We start from the raw sequence: 16476 nt of genomic DNA, 5'->3' as shown, positions 1-16476 counted from the left end.
GGATCTGCAATGCACGTCAACAAAGGGCCCATGTCCAGGATAGATGCCAAACTCCTACCAATTATGAAAAAGATACAAAGGCAAACAGTTCAGTTCAAAAATCTACAAAAGCCTTGAACAGACAGAGGAAATCAAAGTGGACAATTTATGAATGGGAAGTTAGAAATTAAACCATGCTATCGGACCTCGTGACCGATAAACCAGGTGACCTCGATGGCACGAGTGAATGGACCTACAGGAACACGGCTCAAAGTATAAATCGGCACAACCACTCTGGAAAAGTGTAATCAGCATGTGAGTATTAGAGAGGCGCATCTCCTAAGACTCAACAATTTCACTTCTGGGTATGTTTCAGGAGCGCTTAGGCACGTGTACCTTAAAAGACACATATAAAGTACTTATAGAAGCGCTGTCTTGTAATAGACGAGAAACGGAATCAACTCAAATGTCCATCAACAGTAAAGTGAACAAGTTCTGTTGTATTCATATAATGAATGCATATAGTAAATCAACTATAGCTATAAAGTAGCTGAATCTCATGCAGTATTAAAGAACACATTACAAAGAGTACATACAACCTAATCTCAGTTGTGGATCCATCAAATACAGGTGATATTAAACTACATGTTTTTAGGAATTACAGGTAGATGGAAAACCTAGAAATAAAAACAAGGAAATCATAAAAGTCTGGAAAATGGTAACTTCTGGGATGAAGGGGGAAGGAGGAGGGGTTAAGAACATAGGGGCTGCTCAGGTGCCTGTAATGTCCTATTTCTTTCCCTGGGGAGTGGTCATATTGTTATTTACTTGTCATTTCTTATTCAAAAAATTTTTTTTAAGAGAGAGAGCATGAGGGTGTGAGCAGCGGAGGGGCAGAAGGAGAGGGAGAAAGAGAATCTTAAGCAGGCTCCACAGCGCTCAGCACAGAGTCCAACGCGGGGCTCGATCCCATGATGGTGAGACCATGACCTGAGCTGAAATTAAGAGTTGGACACTCCACTGACTGAGCCACCCAGGCGTTCCTATTTGTAATTATTTTTCAAACTGTACCCATGTTTTACACATTTTCTCAATAAAACAATCTTTGAAAAAAGCTTACTTTCTCAAAACAAGTTTCAAGGGTGTATTTGTAAACCTCTGAAATTCTCGAAGGGATTTCATCTCCTTCCAAACTTTTATGATGGTTTTAAGCAACATTCGATCTTTTTCTTGTTCAGCGTCACGCAGTTTTCTTGTTTGCCTAGAAGATTGAACATGTTGATATATGTTAAAAAGTTATGCAGGTAGGTGTGTAAATTAAAAAGGAAATTAATAATGCTGTAGCGACTGGATATTTAATCTGATACCTATAATACTTCTTAAGTACTAGAAATCCAAAAATATGAGTGGAAATTTGAAGACCATAGGATGCCAATCTGTTTCAAGAGGTTATTTGATTTGGTTTTCTCTAGGTGAACTTGAAGTCAGTTAAACTAAATCACCTTCTGAACTTGTTATTAATAATACTATGTTCCCTTAAACAAACAGCCACCTTTGAAGTTATAAAAATAAGAGGCCCAGTAAACTCAGTTCTCATGGACTAAATTATTGTAGACATAGGAAAATGTTACTGTCCCCGTTAACAACAAACATTAAAATCTGTCTTTGTTAACACAAATCACAAGTTCTAATGTTGCTCGCTGCCTGCCTTGGTGTGTTTTCAGTGCTAACTAGATTAAAAATATTTTTAGCTTGATTTGAAGAGGCATCAGTTGGAAATGTTTTCATTTTTATTCCCATTATTTAAAGTGCTTGGGAATTATTCAATCCCTTACTTTAAGCCCTCTCTATGAATGATAGTCAAATCCAGAACCCAAATGTACTCTATTATGCTATTAATCAATTAGTTAACTAGACAATTTTTCTTTTCTTGAGCAAGTAGCAGGTGTCATTCCAGGTGATTCAGAATGTCTAAGACTGGAAGTGTCTCTGTCCTCAAGGAATTTACAACTTAGCTCAGGAATCAGATACATAGATAAATGACTACAATATACAAGGTGAGATTCGCCTAAGATAGTGCCGTAGAAAACCACGGAGGCAGGGTCCCATGAATTAGCACCTCCTGACCTCCAGAAGGAAACCTGAGTCTGGAGGTTGCACTTGTGATGACCCAGTCTGTGGAGATGGTACAGAGAAGCACAGAGGTCTAGGTTCCCAGTCATTCAACTGCTGGCTCCGGAAAAAGAAGATGGCGGAAGACGACAGCCAGTTAGTGGTTGGGTGGCCAAGATTCGGGATTCTCTGAAGACCTCACAGAAACAAGAAAGCAATGAACTAAGAAACATTCTTCTTGGGAAGCAGTGAAGCATGTGGTTAAGGGCACAGATGTTGGAACCTGACTCTGTAGGTTGAGACCCTGGGTCTCTCATCTGTGAGCTGGCCTAGCAAACAACTTAACTTCTCCCTGCCTCATCTGTAAGCTAGGGGTGCTCACAGAATCTACTTCACAGGGTTGTTGAGAGGAGTGTTAATGCTAGAACTGTGCCCGGCATCTGGTAAGTGGTCCGCCAAGTGTTACCTGTCACTATCAAGTGGTCTGTGTTCTTGTGCCCTTAGCTGCTACCTCCCCGGCCTCCTTTTTAAAAACTGCAGTATAAAATTATCTTACTGAATTCTAGGACACGTTGAGGCTTTCTGACATATTTCCTATTTCCTTTTTTAGTACCTGACAAAATAGTTTCTCAGAAATGCTAAAAATGAACTCTTAGCAAAAAAAATTTGACATCTGAGCTACAGAAGCAAAGCATCACAAAAGAATATTTAACGACCAGTTGTGGTCAGGGCTCTGGAGGAAAAGGCAAAGGCAGTTTTGCCCGGGGAGTCAGGTAACACTTTTCTGAAACTTGGTGCAGATGGGGTCCGGAGTGTGGATGAGGGTGTCAGCCCTGAGGTGAAACTCTGGGAGTTCACTGGCCTCTCTGGATGATCTTTTCAACCACGGGACTGGATTCCTCTCAGGAGGAAATGCAGATTAATAAAGAAAAGAAAAAGAAAAACCCTGTGAGGGACTTAGAACATTTAGAAGCTGGGCAGAGAAGGATGATAGAGGCAGGATGGTGGGAAGGACAGGTAGAAGGAGAGGGGTGCGGACATCCAAGAGAGGGTGGCCTAGGGAGGGGAGGGGAAGAAATACATCACAAAAGTCCCCTCTGGTGACAAGGCCCTTCGCTGTCAAGAGGCCAGGTAGCAGGAGGGGCTTGGCAAGACGGAGGTCCCTAGGGACCGTGGCCAGATCGCCTCAGAGGAAAAGCGGGTGGGTGAATGAGGATGGGTTCCAGTGAACGGGATGGGAGGGAGCCGAGCAGAAAGATTGGTTCATGTTTGCCACAAGTTTGGCTGTGAAGGGAAACACAGAGAGAAAGCCGTAGCCAGATGGGGCTCTAGGGTGGCAGAATTTTTACATGTTCAAGTCTGAGTAGGTCTGAGGGTTAAGAGCCAGTAGGGAGAGTGAAATACAATGTCTCCCTGTCTTGCACCCACAAGGTGCTTCCTTCCTTGTCCAGCTGGTTGCAGCTCAGAGGGCCAGCAACGCGGTTGTGATGCCATTTACAGAAAAGAAGATGGAAAATGATGGAAAATGCTCGCTGTGGAGCCGTGCTGGCTGTTGACTCGGCCGATGCCCGGCGGGGGCTCACCCGGCCTCTGGTCAGCTCAGCAGCCGCACACGGGCCCGCTTGAGGGGACATGTGGGAACAGGCCATCTGCTTTGAACTGGTTTCAGCAATAGTTAAACATCAGTAAAAGACTAAAACCCACTCTTTCATGGGGCCAGAAATGCTGAGCCGCAGAGCTGTTCATCCCCACGGGCAGCAGAAAGACCACACTGGCTCTGCCACCCACGGGCCCCCGGCACGGTCTGTGCACCTTACACACCGTTCTGCCAGCTTCCAAATGCTGATTAATAAATACAAGTTGATAGAAAACCACTTCTGTGTTCAGAACAGCTTTTTGTCCCTTTCTTACCCAATGTATGCGAAAACAAAAATTATCTTCACAAAGAGGCTGCCAGCTGGGTTTTTTTGTTTTAGCATAAATAAGAATTTTCATTTCATTTTATTTTTTTAAAGTTTATTTACTTTGAGAGGGAGAGAGAGTGCGAGCAGGGGAGGGGCAGAGAGAGAGAGAGAGAGAATCTCAAGTAGGCTCTGACAAAGCAGAACTCATTAACTGTGAAATCATGACCTGAGCTGAAATCAAGAGTCGAATGCTTAACTGACCGAGCCACCCAGGTGCCCCAAGAATTTTTATTTTAAAACATACTCTTCATGCATTTACAATGACAATATCTCAATGTCACTAATTTCCACTTTGCTGGAAGAACTAACTGAAGGCTCGGTTGTAAAAAGAATTAATTCCTGTTCTAAGAATTTATCCCGTGGAAATGTACAGGTACATAAATATATATACACACAGGAATGTCAATTAGAGCACAGTTTCAGCATAAAAAATAGGACCAGTACAAATGCCTCTCAACAGGGGACATAGCATCTATACAATGTCAGCCTTTAAATAATGATACGGACCTAGATGTCCTGCAATAAGAAAAGGTCTGAGATGCATTTTGCATAGAAAACAAGTTGTGAGATGGTAAATGCAATGGTTCCTTAAACAAAATACAAACACATAAACACATCTGTGTATGTGTGCGTGAGTATATACACGTGTATGTACAGGTGGAGAAATCTGTTTATCGTGATTTTCCCCGAGGGATGGGACTCCAGAAGATAGTCACCTTCTACATTCTGTATTTCCTTCTTGTTTGGCAATAATCAGGCTTCAATTTTTGAATTTTAATTATGAAAAATGCCCCCAAATAGAAAAATATATGTCATATATAATTGGGACACTTGTTCACATTTTGATATATTTACTCAGGGCCATTTGTTTTTGGCCAAAATGTCATAGTTACAGGTGAAGAGCTCTTGAGTTTCATTCCCTTCTCTCCCTCCCTAGAGGAAGCAGCCGGCACCTGTGTCTTTTCTGTCCGAGTGTACCACACACGGGTGTGCCTACAACAGACGAGCGTTGTGTTGGGTATTCTTTAGGGTTCATGAGCCATATCACACGGCGAGTCTCCTCTTAACACCTGGATGTTTTCATTCAACGTTGTTTTATCCATATTGGTACACAGAGATCTAAGTCAGTTTAACTGTGGTGTAGATGTTCAGTGTAAGACTATACCAGACGTGTTCGTTCTGGGATAGGGTTATTCTTAGTTCCTTACTTTTGTAAATGATGCTATGAAATCCCGAATTTCTGCGTCCCAGCTTGTGGGCACTTTCCACACTTTGCTAGCGTGTGGTCGGGCTCCTCTCTAAAGTGGTGGCTGTAACAATGTTCATTTACATCAGTGGAGTGTGTGAGTCACAATATCCACATCCTCATTCTTTTACTGGATTTCAAATTTGGTGTTAATATGACGGATATATCTCATTATTTCATTTGGCTCAATGTCTCATGTATTCAGTGCATTCAGAAAAAACGAAAAAAAAAAAAAAGCTTTCAACAAGTATGCATCTAACAAGGGAAGAAAAAGTAGAAGTTACAACGACAGACTTATACTCACCGAATTTCAGATTTATACTCATTGATAGTTTTTTGCGTCGTATCAAGAGACTTATGAGTTTTTTCCGGGTTAAGTCCTGTCTGAACAGCATTTCTTAGAGCTTGGAGCTTAAAAAAATGGATAAAAGTTTTGAGTTAGAAACTCTATTGCCTACTGCAAATTACATGCCCCAAACCACCCACTTCTCCAGGGCAAAATGATGCCAACAAGTCTGTGAATGGGTGTTCAGGCATCCAGCTGTTCCCACACTTTCACCAAAATGAATTCTGACAGAGAGCTATTTATTCTATTCTTTTTAAAAAATTTTTAATATTTATTTATATTTGAGAGAGACAGAGACAGTGCATGAACAGAGGGGCAGAGAGAGACGGAGACACAGAATCCGAAGCAAGCTCCAGGCTCTGAGCTGTCAGCAAAGAACCCGATGTGGGGCTTGAACCCACTAACGGTGAGATCATGACCTGAGCCGAAGTCAGATGTTCAACCAACTGAGCCTCCCAGGCGCCCCTATTTCTTCTATTCTTAAAAAAGAAAAGGAATAATAAAGAACAGTGTATGTCCATCCCTGTTCTGTAGCCCAGATAATCAAATTGCTCATGACAAGTGTCACTTTTATGTGTGTGTCTCAAAAATAAGGTTTCTTTCAAGGCTAAAAGCGGACCTTTCTGGGTCCTGGACATACACTGATATTTTTGTGAACCGATCATAAAATCATAGACTCATAAAAGGAGGTATGGTGGAGTTACCTCTTATTTGGGCAGTAGGTTTGAAGCCAAGGCATGGGAGGAAAGTTGCCCATGGTCAAAATTAAGCCAGAAAAGCCCATGTCAATGCCAGAGATCCATATCTTCGAGCATCATTTGAAACAACTGACTTGTGTTTGGGTACCATGTTATGGGAAAGTACATGTGAAAATGAGAATGTCTCTAAGGACAGAGAGGTGCCCAAGCCATGAACGGTCTCAGCATCTGAGGTCACACAAGCAAGACACAGCCACATATCTTCCATTTAATGCCCGCTCCTGGGAGGTCAGGTTACTTGCACTGTTTGCACAAACTTTTCTCTTTAAGCCGACTGTGTGCCACCGAATTTTCACACATTAAATGTACATTGCCAAATCCCTCCTTTTGCCTGTAGGTAGAACATTCTATCATACATCCTAGGCCAAGGGAGCATGTGAAAGAGGCGCAAGAAAGTTTGCTGCAGGAAAGTGTCTTTGTTGCTTGGGCTCATCAGAAGAACCAATCCGACAGTAAGAATGGAAGAATGTACCTTGTCAGTAAGAAATTTTGCCTTGTTTCTCTGGTGTCTTGCCAGGTACTGGTCATATAACTGGGCCAGCTTGGCTGCCAAAACATGCTCGCGGCTGAAACAGGGATGATGAGTGAAGATTAACCCTGAAATATCAATGTCCAGTTGGAAATTTCCCGGGGAGTCTCCAGACCCAATCATGTGCTGACTTCTGTGGACATATTTTACCGCCTGTCAAAGAGAGCAGAGTGTGGGGGGACCACAGTTAAAGCACTTATTGGATAATGATGCTGTGGTGTGCAGTGGGACAACAGGTGCACCAAGATCCACAAATAAGAATATATGAGTTTGTTTCTTTTCAGCCATTCAATTTCATATTTCCTACCCCTCCCCAGATTAGTAGACTATTCATGTTTTGTATCCTTATTTATTTTAGTAAAACAACAAGTTTTCTCCTATAGAATAACATTTAGTCTGTCTCTGATGAGAAGATCGACAGATTTTTTTTTTGCTTAAAAAAAAGTGTCCTTTTGGGCCACTTGGGTGGTTAAGCTTTTGATCTCAGGGTCATGAGTTCAAACCCCATGTTGGGCTCCAAACTGGGAGTGAAGTTTACTTAAAAAAATGTTCTTATAAAATTAGGATGTGTTTACAAATGGTAGGCGTAAGTAGGAATGGATTGACTATATCTCAGTACCTTCCAGAATATGCTGAGTTGAGTCTCCATTTGGGTTTATAGGGAGGGGAGACCATGCCTGTTGGGTTCATATTTTGTGCCTTATAAAAGCCCTGGTTCTGATCATTAATGTCCTTACACTTTAGACTGCACCAATAGAGGCATAATTCTTTTCTCTTTCGTTCAGGTGAAAGTATTCAATTATAACTTGCATTTGTCTTAGAAGTTTTTAATCTGCATGTGGCCAATATGTGTCTTATGATCACCGGGATTAATTAAAAAAAATTCTGTTTCACAAAGACATGTACAAGTAAACATCATTCCATAGACCTAATAGAAAATTCATCTCTAATTGCTTTGCTCTTGCTGGTTCTTGTTTTGTCTTTCCCCTTGCCAAAGGGTTCCAGAGTTATGAGATCACTCAGGTGTGGCTTTCAGGTTCCATCTTGTACTCTTCTTGGTATGTGGGTAGCATTGCTTGAAGTGTGACCTAAGTTATTGTACTTCATTTGTCCTTCCCCAAATCTCCATTAGCCCGTGTTCAAATGATTGCTGATGGTCTCTGCCTTAGGCTCAGCTCAACCACATAAAAAAAAAAAAAACTTCTAAGACTACTGGTAGTCACTGAGCTAACTGCTCAAAAGACCCCAACTCTCTTCCTATTAAGGGGAAAGACTCCTGGTTCCGCGTCTTCCTTTTTGCTATATTTTTCTTTTCCCACATACTGAGAACTATCCGAAAACAGCAGAAACAATTTCTTCTAAGAATAAACAATATTTGTAGGGCATAGTATTTTAATTTTGAAATTGATTTGATTCTTTCCTTTTCATTTGAAAACCAAAAACCAAAACTATCAAGGTGATGCAAATGGATCATCTGCCAATGTTCTCAGTGTGTGCAGAGATGAATGCCAATGGAGAAAGAAATTTAGAAGTTGTATGGAAAAACAATAATCATTGGTGGGATTAACATAGAAGTTTCTATATTTGCCCTGAGAAATAATAGGAACAGAGTCTGAATCCAGCCCAGAGCCTGCAGGAGATTCTGTAGTCATTGTTCTGGTCTTCCTGGAAAGCTTTCTCATCCCCATCTTCTGGGCGTGAGGTGGGGGTCACAGGTCCCACTTACAACTGACCAGTTTGTCCTTAGTATTGATAATATGAATCTTGGAGAAAAGATAAGATCCTTTCCCTTAGAGTTGTTACGCTTAGATTATCAAGGGTCATGCCTCCTAACACATGGAGAATTCTGGCCTGCCTACAATAGGAGGGAGTGAAACCAGTCAACATTCAGGGAGAACCAGAGAAAAGAGAGGTGGAGAGTGAGACTGCCATCATGGAGCCCCTGGTCTCAGCCCCTGAGGTCCTGGTTCCTAAATCCCCTCCTTTCATTTTCTGATTTATCTCCAGATCCTTCCCAGTTATGTGGGCCACCAAGTTCTCCCTTTGCTTAAGTTAGTTTTGCATTAGCTTCTGTCATTTGCAACCAAAGAGTGTTGATGAATGCAGAGTTTAGAGCCTAGTAGGTGACCAATGCTCTGGGAAACATTGGTGAGTATGGTAGAGGGGAAAGTGCTAATCTTCTCAAGTGGTAATTAACAAGGAGGTTGGAATCACGGTGAAGTCCTCAAAATGGTAAGCAGTTTTGCAAAGGGGAGGCTCCTACACAAATGTCCCTCAGGAATGTCATGCCAACTTCAAATCCCAGAACCTTTTACTTATTTATTTTTTTTAAGTAAACTCTGTGGCCAACACGGGGCTCAAACTCACAACCCTGAGGTCAAGAGTTGCATACTCCTCCAACTGAGCCAGCCAGGCACCCCTCACAGAATCTCTAACACGTGACATTTCTGTTTACCCATACCCCATGCTAGGGGCGGTCTCGCTAAGGCCTTGTTTGAATGTTGCTACCTCTGTACTCCCTGACTGTAGGACAACTGAGAATATAGTGCACTTTCACTTAAGGATGGAAATATTAAAAATAAAAGAGGGAAGGTAGGAGGGAAGGAAGCAAAGATGGAAGGGAGGAGGGGAGGGAGGGAGGAAGTGAGGAAGGGAGGAAGGAGGGAGGAAGGAGGGAGGAAGGAGGGAGGCTGTTGGGATGCTTTCAACAACATGACCCCTACTTTGCTATCAGGATTAGGCAAACTGCATTTTATATTGTTTATGCCATGTGTGCAATGCACTCTTGGCATTTTTATTTTTGAAGTTTTGGAACAGTTCCTTCTTAAGAGGTATTCGATTGCATTCTTTCTCATTTGAAGTTTAATTTTGTTCTTTGCACAATATCGGATCTCTTTTTGTATTTCTCTATTTTATTTATTTATTATTAATCTATTTTTTACATTTACTTATTTATTTTGAGAGAGAGAGGGAGAGAGTCCGAACTTGCACACACAAGTGCACGCAAGCAGGGGAGGGGGAGAGAGAGGAGAGAATCCCAGGCAGGCTCCACAGTGTCAGCGCATAGCCTGACACAGGGCTCAATCTCACAAACTGTGAGCTCCTGACCTGAGCCGAAATCCAGGGTCAGACGCTCAACGGACTGAGCCACCCAGGCACCCCTAGTATTAATCTATATTTAACGGTCTCTAACAGAGGTCTTAAATTAGGAACAGTAGAATATTACATTTTTACTAAATACTAATGGGGGATGAATTTGGTCAGTCCTGCTGGGTCAGCATCGAGCCTAAGAGCTCTGAGGCATAAATTCACCAAGGCTCCATTAATGGCCCCAAGAATTGCCAATTCCCAGTTGGCACACTGACTTGGTTTTCCATCACTTGGATGCCAGGGTTAAGCCAGACCCCAGGAAAGCCACTGTTCTGCAGGAGAGACAGCTGAGAAGAGGAATAAGGAGGGGGGGTCTCTTCTAGACACATTCAGCTCAGCTGAATCATTTTAATAATATTCAATTTGTACTTTGATTGAGGTGTCCTTGCGTGCCAGCCTCCTGCTCAGTGCTAGGGCTAAGAGAAGAAGAAAACCCCGTCTTTGCCCTTGCGTCACTTTCAGGGGAGTGGGGGAAGGAGAGAGAAGATGCATTAATAACCTGTCAATGAAGCCATTTCTGCCCGTTCATCTCCTTCTCTGCTCGCGCATCATGTCAAAACTCCCAGATGGAAGGTATGTTTGGATAGAGGGCTGAAAATATAGACCATACGCATTTAACGTTTGTTCTTTTTTTTTTTTTTTAATTTTTTTTTTTTTTCAACGTTTATTTTTATTTTTGGGACAGAGAGAGACAGAGCATGAATGGGGGAGGGACAGAGAGAGGGAGACACAGAATCGGAAACAGGCTCCAGGCTCTGAGCCATCAGCCCAGAGCCTGACGCGGGGCTCGAACTCACGGACCGTGAGATCGTGACCTGGCTGAAGTCGGACGCTTAACCGACTGCGCCACCCAGGCGCCCTAACGTTTGTTCTTAAAGGCAACCCTGTGACATGGAACAGTGGAAGAACGGGTTTTGGCATTGGACAGATCTGAATAAATGTAGGAAAAGGCAAAAGTTAGGAAGTAAATAAAATTGTGAAAGTACCAATCCAGAAAGAAATGCATGATGTTTTGAATCACTGGAAGTTTCCACAATGACACTCCAAAAAAAGAACGAGGTATACAATTCCACAGCGAACTTAGCAGGTAACGTGTGATGGGGGATCAGAGAGGAGGTATAATATCTCCTCCCTCTAATTTAAAGCCTTCTGCCACCTTCTCACACACTCCAACATATCCTTCATACTTTGCCATGTAACTTTGTTGAAATGGATGGAACGGTAAAGGGAGACTGACCCTCTAAGAAATGACCTTGGGAACCTCCAGTCCCTTTGGATCTCTCCCTTCTCTAACTTCTTTGGCTCCTGTGATGCTGGATGATCAACCCCCTCTTAGTGGAACTATTCTCTTTCCCGACTTCCCCATTTCTGCACACAAGATGGGAAGATCTCCCGTCTCACAGGCATTGGGAAGAAGCCACCTTGCTTCTCCCCACTGTCCATCCTCATGGCTTCTTCCCCAGAGAGAAGGAAGAATGTGACTAGAGAGCCAGCTGGAGCTCAAGAGCCATTGGTCTGGGTTCTCTGCTGCCCCTTCTTAGCTCTTTTCCGAAAGCCTGCTTACTGGCCTCACGTGTTCTCCTCAGCCATCCCCATGGTGAACTCACCAGGCTTGTGTCCAGGCGAGGACCTAGTTCATGGGAGACGGAACAGGAAGCCCGTCCGGTCTTGGGTTCCCGTGGCATTCTGCTGTCCGGCTGTTCCCATAGTGCGACTGATGCCTGCATCCCTCTCTGACCCCGTGCCATTCCCAGCTTCCCAGCTAGCTGACAACTTCTAAAGCAGACAGGTAAGATTAATTGGCTCCCCTAATACCCCACCCTCCGTATTTACTCTTCTATTTTCTCATTGTAACCCATAGAGTCTCATTATATCAGTGTGCCCTGCTGAAATGGATGCAACAGTGAAGGGAGACTGACATATTGCTGGATATGTGCCCAAGGGGAAGACTATCTCGATCACTAATTAGGTCACAGATCTGGCGTGGAAACAAACAGATGACAAATCCCTCATGGACAGTGACTTGGGTTTGTGCTTGTTTTGCAAATCTACTCCCATGATCACGTTTGTGCACAAAGTAGCCACTCATTAAAACTTGTCTGTAAAAACAACAATATTTTATAGAAGTTCACATTTTGTTTTTGTTTTTAGAAAATGTTGATTTATTTATTTTTTTAGCGAGAGAGAGAGGAGGAGCGGGGCAGAGAAAGAGGGAGAGAGAGAATCCCAAGCAGGCTCAGAGCTGTCGGTGCAGAGCTCAACGCAGGGCTCAAACTCACAAACTGAGATCATGACCTGAGCCAAAATCAAAAGTCAGACGCTTAACTGAATGAGCCACCCAGGTGCCCCAGAAATTCGTAATTTTAAATAAAGGGCAGGGGCGCCTGGATGGCTCAGTCTGTTGAGCGTCCGACTTCGGGGCAAGTTATGATCTTGTAGTTCGTGGGTTTGAGCCCTGCATTGGGCTCTTTGCTGACAGGTCAGAACCTGGAGCCTGCTTCAGATTCTGTGTCTCCCTCTCTGCCCTTCCCCCACTCATGCTCTCTCAAAAATAAATAAATGTGAAAAAAATTTTAAAACGGCATACAGTTACATTATCTTAATACTCACAATGATCCTCTGAGGTAGAGAGGACTATTATTGTTCCTATTTTTTAATTAAGGAAATGGGACCCTCCCAAAGTCACGAAGTAGTTGTTAGTAGGGCAGTTCGGATGCCCTGACTTGCACCCATGTCTTTGCTTTACAGAATGATCATTAAATCCCCTCATTCTGTTTCACTGTATCCATGGTGAAATATTACAAACATAAAATTACATGGGTTTCTTTTTTTTTTTTAATTTTTTTTAATGTTTTTATTTTATTTTGAGAGAGAGACAGAGTGCGAGCAGGGGAGGGGCAGAGAAAGAGGGAGACAGACTCTGAAGCAGGCTCCAGGCTCTGAGCTGTCAGTGCAGGGCCTGATGTGGGGCTTGAACTCATGGACTGCGAGATCATGACCCGAGCCAAAGTCGGACGCCCAACCAACCGAGCCACCAGATGCCCCAAAACTACATGGGTTTCTGAAGGTGGTGATCTTTGCTCAGCAGTTCAGGAAAGCAAGAGTAATATAATTAAACACGTAGGCAGGCAACTCTGTCTGTTTAACACTAGCCAGCACATACTGAGCTCTGATCTAAGCACTCAAATGTACTGTCTCAACGAATCTGCACAATCATCATAGAGGCAGATACTGTTATTATGTCCATCCTACAGATGAAGAGATTGTGACCCAGAGAAATTAAGGGCCAAGTTTGCCCTGTGAATGTCAGTGCCAGGACTCAAGTCAAGCTGTTTGCTACCTGGCCTTAAGAAAACACAGTAGAAAGGATTTGCAAGGATAGAAAATCTCCAGTTATATAATAAAGAGACAATGAATGGGAAATAATCCTGCAGCATATGTGAGATGGCAGAGAAAAAGGAAGAAAAATAAAGCCAGCTAACCTGGATACGCAGATAAAGTCACTGACTTAGCCATTCCTACCTGGGAGCTCATTCCTTGTTTGAGAAGCAAGTAGGTGAGCATAGTAGGCTTGTTCTTATATAACACGCCTGCTGTTTGTTCTTTATGTGTGACGTAGAGAAACTTAAACAACCAAAGTACAATGTTATGAACTTAGCACTCCAAGCTATCCAAAGAACAAAGCACTTTCAGGCACATTCATGAATTAAAAATGGGGAGGTGGAGGCACCTGGGTGGCTCAGTCAGTTAAGAGTCCGACTCTTATCTCAACTCAGGTTGTAATCTCACGGATTCGTGAGATCGAGTCCCGCGTTGGGCTCTGAGCTGACAGTGCGGAGCCTGCTTGGGGTTCTGTCTCTCCCTCTCTTTGCCCCTCCCCCGCGTGGGCTTGCCCTCTCTCTCTCTCTCCAAATAAACGTTTTAAAAAAAGGGAAGGTGGGCTTACCTTTTTATACAATGTTTCAAGTTCTGCCCTGAAGTCTTGCTCCTGTGTCAACACCGGTGGTCTTGAAGGAAATGGCTTGATGGGGTTTGGCAGTGCTACGATTCGCCCATCGTCTCCGAACCACCTTCTTCCCTGCAGGTCAAGCAGAGGGATGGACAACATTTTATTCTTTTTTTTTTTAATTTTTAAAAAAATGTTAATTTATTTTTGAGAGAGAAAGAGAAAGAGAGAACGGAGGAGGGGCAGAGAGAGAGGGGGACACAGAATCCGAAGCAGGTTCCAGGCTCTGAGCTGTCAGCACAGAGCCCAACACGGGGCTCAAACCCACGGACTGTGAGATCATGACCTGAGCCAAAGTCGGATGCCTACCTGACTGAGCCACCCAGACGTCCCAATGTCTTCTTCTAACTGGACAGAAAATGGTTTACAAAAGAAACAACACTTGCAAGAAAATTCTGGGTCGACACACACATTTCATGCACCTTCCCCTGTCCCAGTAGATCTTTAAAAGCCTCGTTTCTGGGGCGCCTGGGTGGCTCGGTTGGTTCAGTGTCAACTTTGGCTCAGGTCACGATCCTGTGGTTCGTGGGTTCCAGCCCTGCGTCAGACTCTGTGCTGACACCTCAGAGCCTGGAGCCTGCTTCAGATTCTGTGTCTTCCTCTCTCTCTGCCCCTCCCCTGCTCACACACTCTCTCTTTCTCTGTCTCTCTCAAAAATAAACATAAAAAAAATTTTAAATAAAAAAAATAAAAGCCTCATTTCCATTAGCAACTGAGTCGTCACTAACACCCCCCACAATTAAGATATAGTCCTCACTCCCTTCCAAAAAAGCGTTAACAAAAAGCTTACAGGGGTGCTTCAGAAAAAATGTATTTTCTACGCATGAAAAATTGAAGGAAAAAAACCATAGGAGCAAAACCATGGAGAACCTTCTATCCGTGGATGATTAAACATTTCTGTGAATTGCATGAAGGTTGTGGACATCTGACTCAGCAGGAGAATCCCGAGCCCAGACAACGGAAGATGGGTTTTAAGCGGGGGGAGAGGTTGTGCGGTTTGAGGATCGCCAAACGTACTGAGAGACAAATAAAAATATCGAACCACTGTCTACAGGCAGGAGGAAATGAGCATGATGTGACTGTCCCCACAGGAAGAAGCAGCTCCAAGAGTTGCCCGCCGGGGGACAGGGAGGATGGGGGGGTGGGGGGACACTGGCTGCGTGCTTACAGGTTCCTGTGTCAGCAACCTGTTCTCCATGATGTTCTGACAGGTGCGAGGCACGTCCGGTCTTGTGCCGATGTACAGGCCTTCGTCTTCCAGATATCTGGGCTGTGCGTTCTCGGGAAGCTTTTTATACGTAGGCACTAGATAGGTCAGAAGCAAATAAAAGCAACATTAGTGCCAGCCTAAACATTTGCCCCTGCAATTTGGTGACTTCAAACAACCACTGGAGATTTCATTTAGATTCTTGGAAGCCGCAAATGCTCCATGTTAACTTCTAGAAGCAGAACCAGGGAAAAGAGGAACGTGTTCACCCGTAATATCATGTTGCAGAATCATGAAATAAGTCCACACCTAACTCACCAGTGTGGCAAAGCACGGGACGGCAGTATTCAAATCAGAGGACCTCCTTCATGGCTCACTGGTGGAGAGAACCAGGGCCGGGCCCTTTGAACTCTTTCCTTCCGTACATAAGGGATGAGAGTATCTACTCACAAGGTTCTTGGGAGAATGAAATGAGCTAAAGTATGAGAAAATGCTTTGTAAGTTAAGAAGTTTAAAAAAGGAGACAAACTTGAAACAGAGCAGCAAGGGAGGATTTTCTCTGGAGGCGATGCATTTGCACTTGAGGGTTGAGAAGGAAGGAGCTGGGGATGGGGACCTGGGAGTGTGAGTGTCCCAGGGAACAGGGGAGGGGGAGGAACACAGGGCAGGCACCGAGTGGGTGGTGAGCAGTGCCGGGCAGTAGGGTGGAGGGAGGGTCTCTCAGGCCACCAGCAGCAGTGGGTTCTGGCCAGGGGGGTGGGTCACCGAAGGCTCTGCATGGGGAGTGACCGAGCAGATTCTCAGTTCTGGAAAGATCCCCGGGCCTGCTTGGGCAGAGTAGGCCAGAGGAGAAGTGAGAAAAGATGGTGCATTTGTGAGGGCCCGGAGCCAATTTGGGAGCTAAGAGGAAAGGTGGAGAATCACTTTTGTTTATAATTACCTCACTCTAAACCTCGCCAAATCCTCGAATCTGCCAATTCTCCTGTGTGTGGCCATTTGGATACTCTGCTTCCCAAACTCCCCCGCAAAAAAGCAACCAATGACAGTAGTTCTGGAAGAAACCTACCTCGGAGTTCTTAGAAAACCTGGGGCAAACCACTGTTGTAACCTTTTTTTCTGTTCCCCACCCCTCGCATGGCTAGATGGGGGCCCATCACTAATCCCAGGGGTCTTCAACTC

General features: G+C 43.9%; 1 protein-coding gene across 4 annotated transcripts in view; it reads right to left on the bottom strand.

The window, feature by feature from the left end:
* CC2D2A (coiled-coil and C2 domain containing 2A) overlaps window positions 1-16476 on the bottom strand; it is a 147546-nt gene that overhangs the window by 77157 nt on the left and 53913 nt on the right. For all 4 annotated transcript variants that reach the window (XM_060655394.3, XM_078446255.2, XM_060655393.3 and 1 more), the window contains 5 exons: window positions 15259-15395; window positions 14031-14162; window positions 6878-7087; window positions 5606-5712; window positions 1100-1240 (listed from right to left, as the gene is read on the bottom strand). In XM_060655394.3, coding sequence (XP_060511377.3) covers window positions 1100-1240; window positions 5606-5712; window positions 6878-7087; window positions 14031-14162; window positions 15259-15395 — 727 coding nt within the window. The remainder of the gene's footprint in view (window positions 1-1099; window positions 1241-5605; window positions 5713-6877; window positions 7088-14030; window positions 14163-15258; window positions 15396-16476) is intronic.

This window comes from Panthera onca, chromosome B1 (genome assembly GCF_046562875.1).
Source record: "Panthera onca isolate mPanOnc1 chromosome B1, mPanOnc1 haplotype 2, whole genome shotgun sequence".
Classification (NCBI taxonomy): domain Eukaryota; kingdom Metazoa; phylum Chordata; class Mammalia; order Carnivora; family Felidae; genus Panthera; species Panthera onca.
The sequence above is the reverse complement of the archived record's forward strand: the minus strand, read 5'-3'. Positions and strand labels throughout refer to the sequence as shown.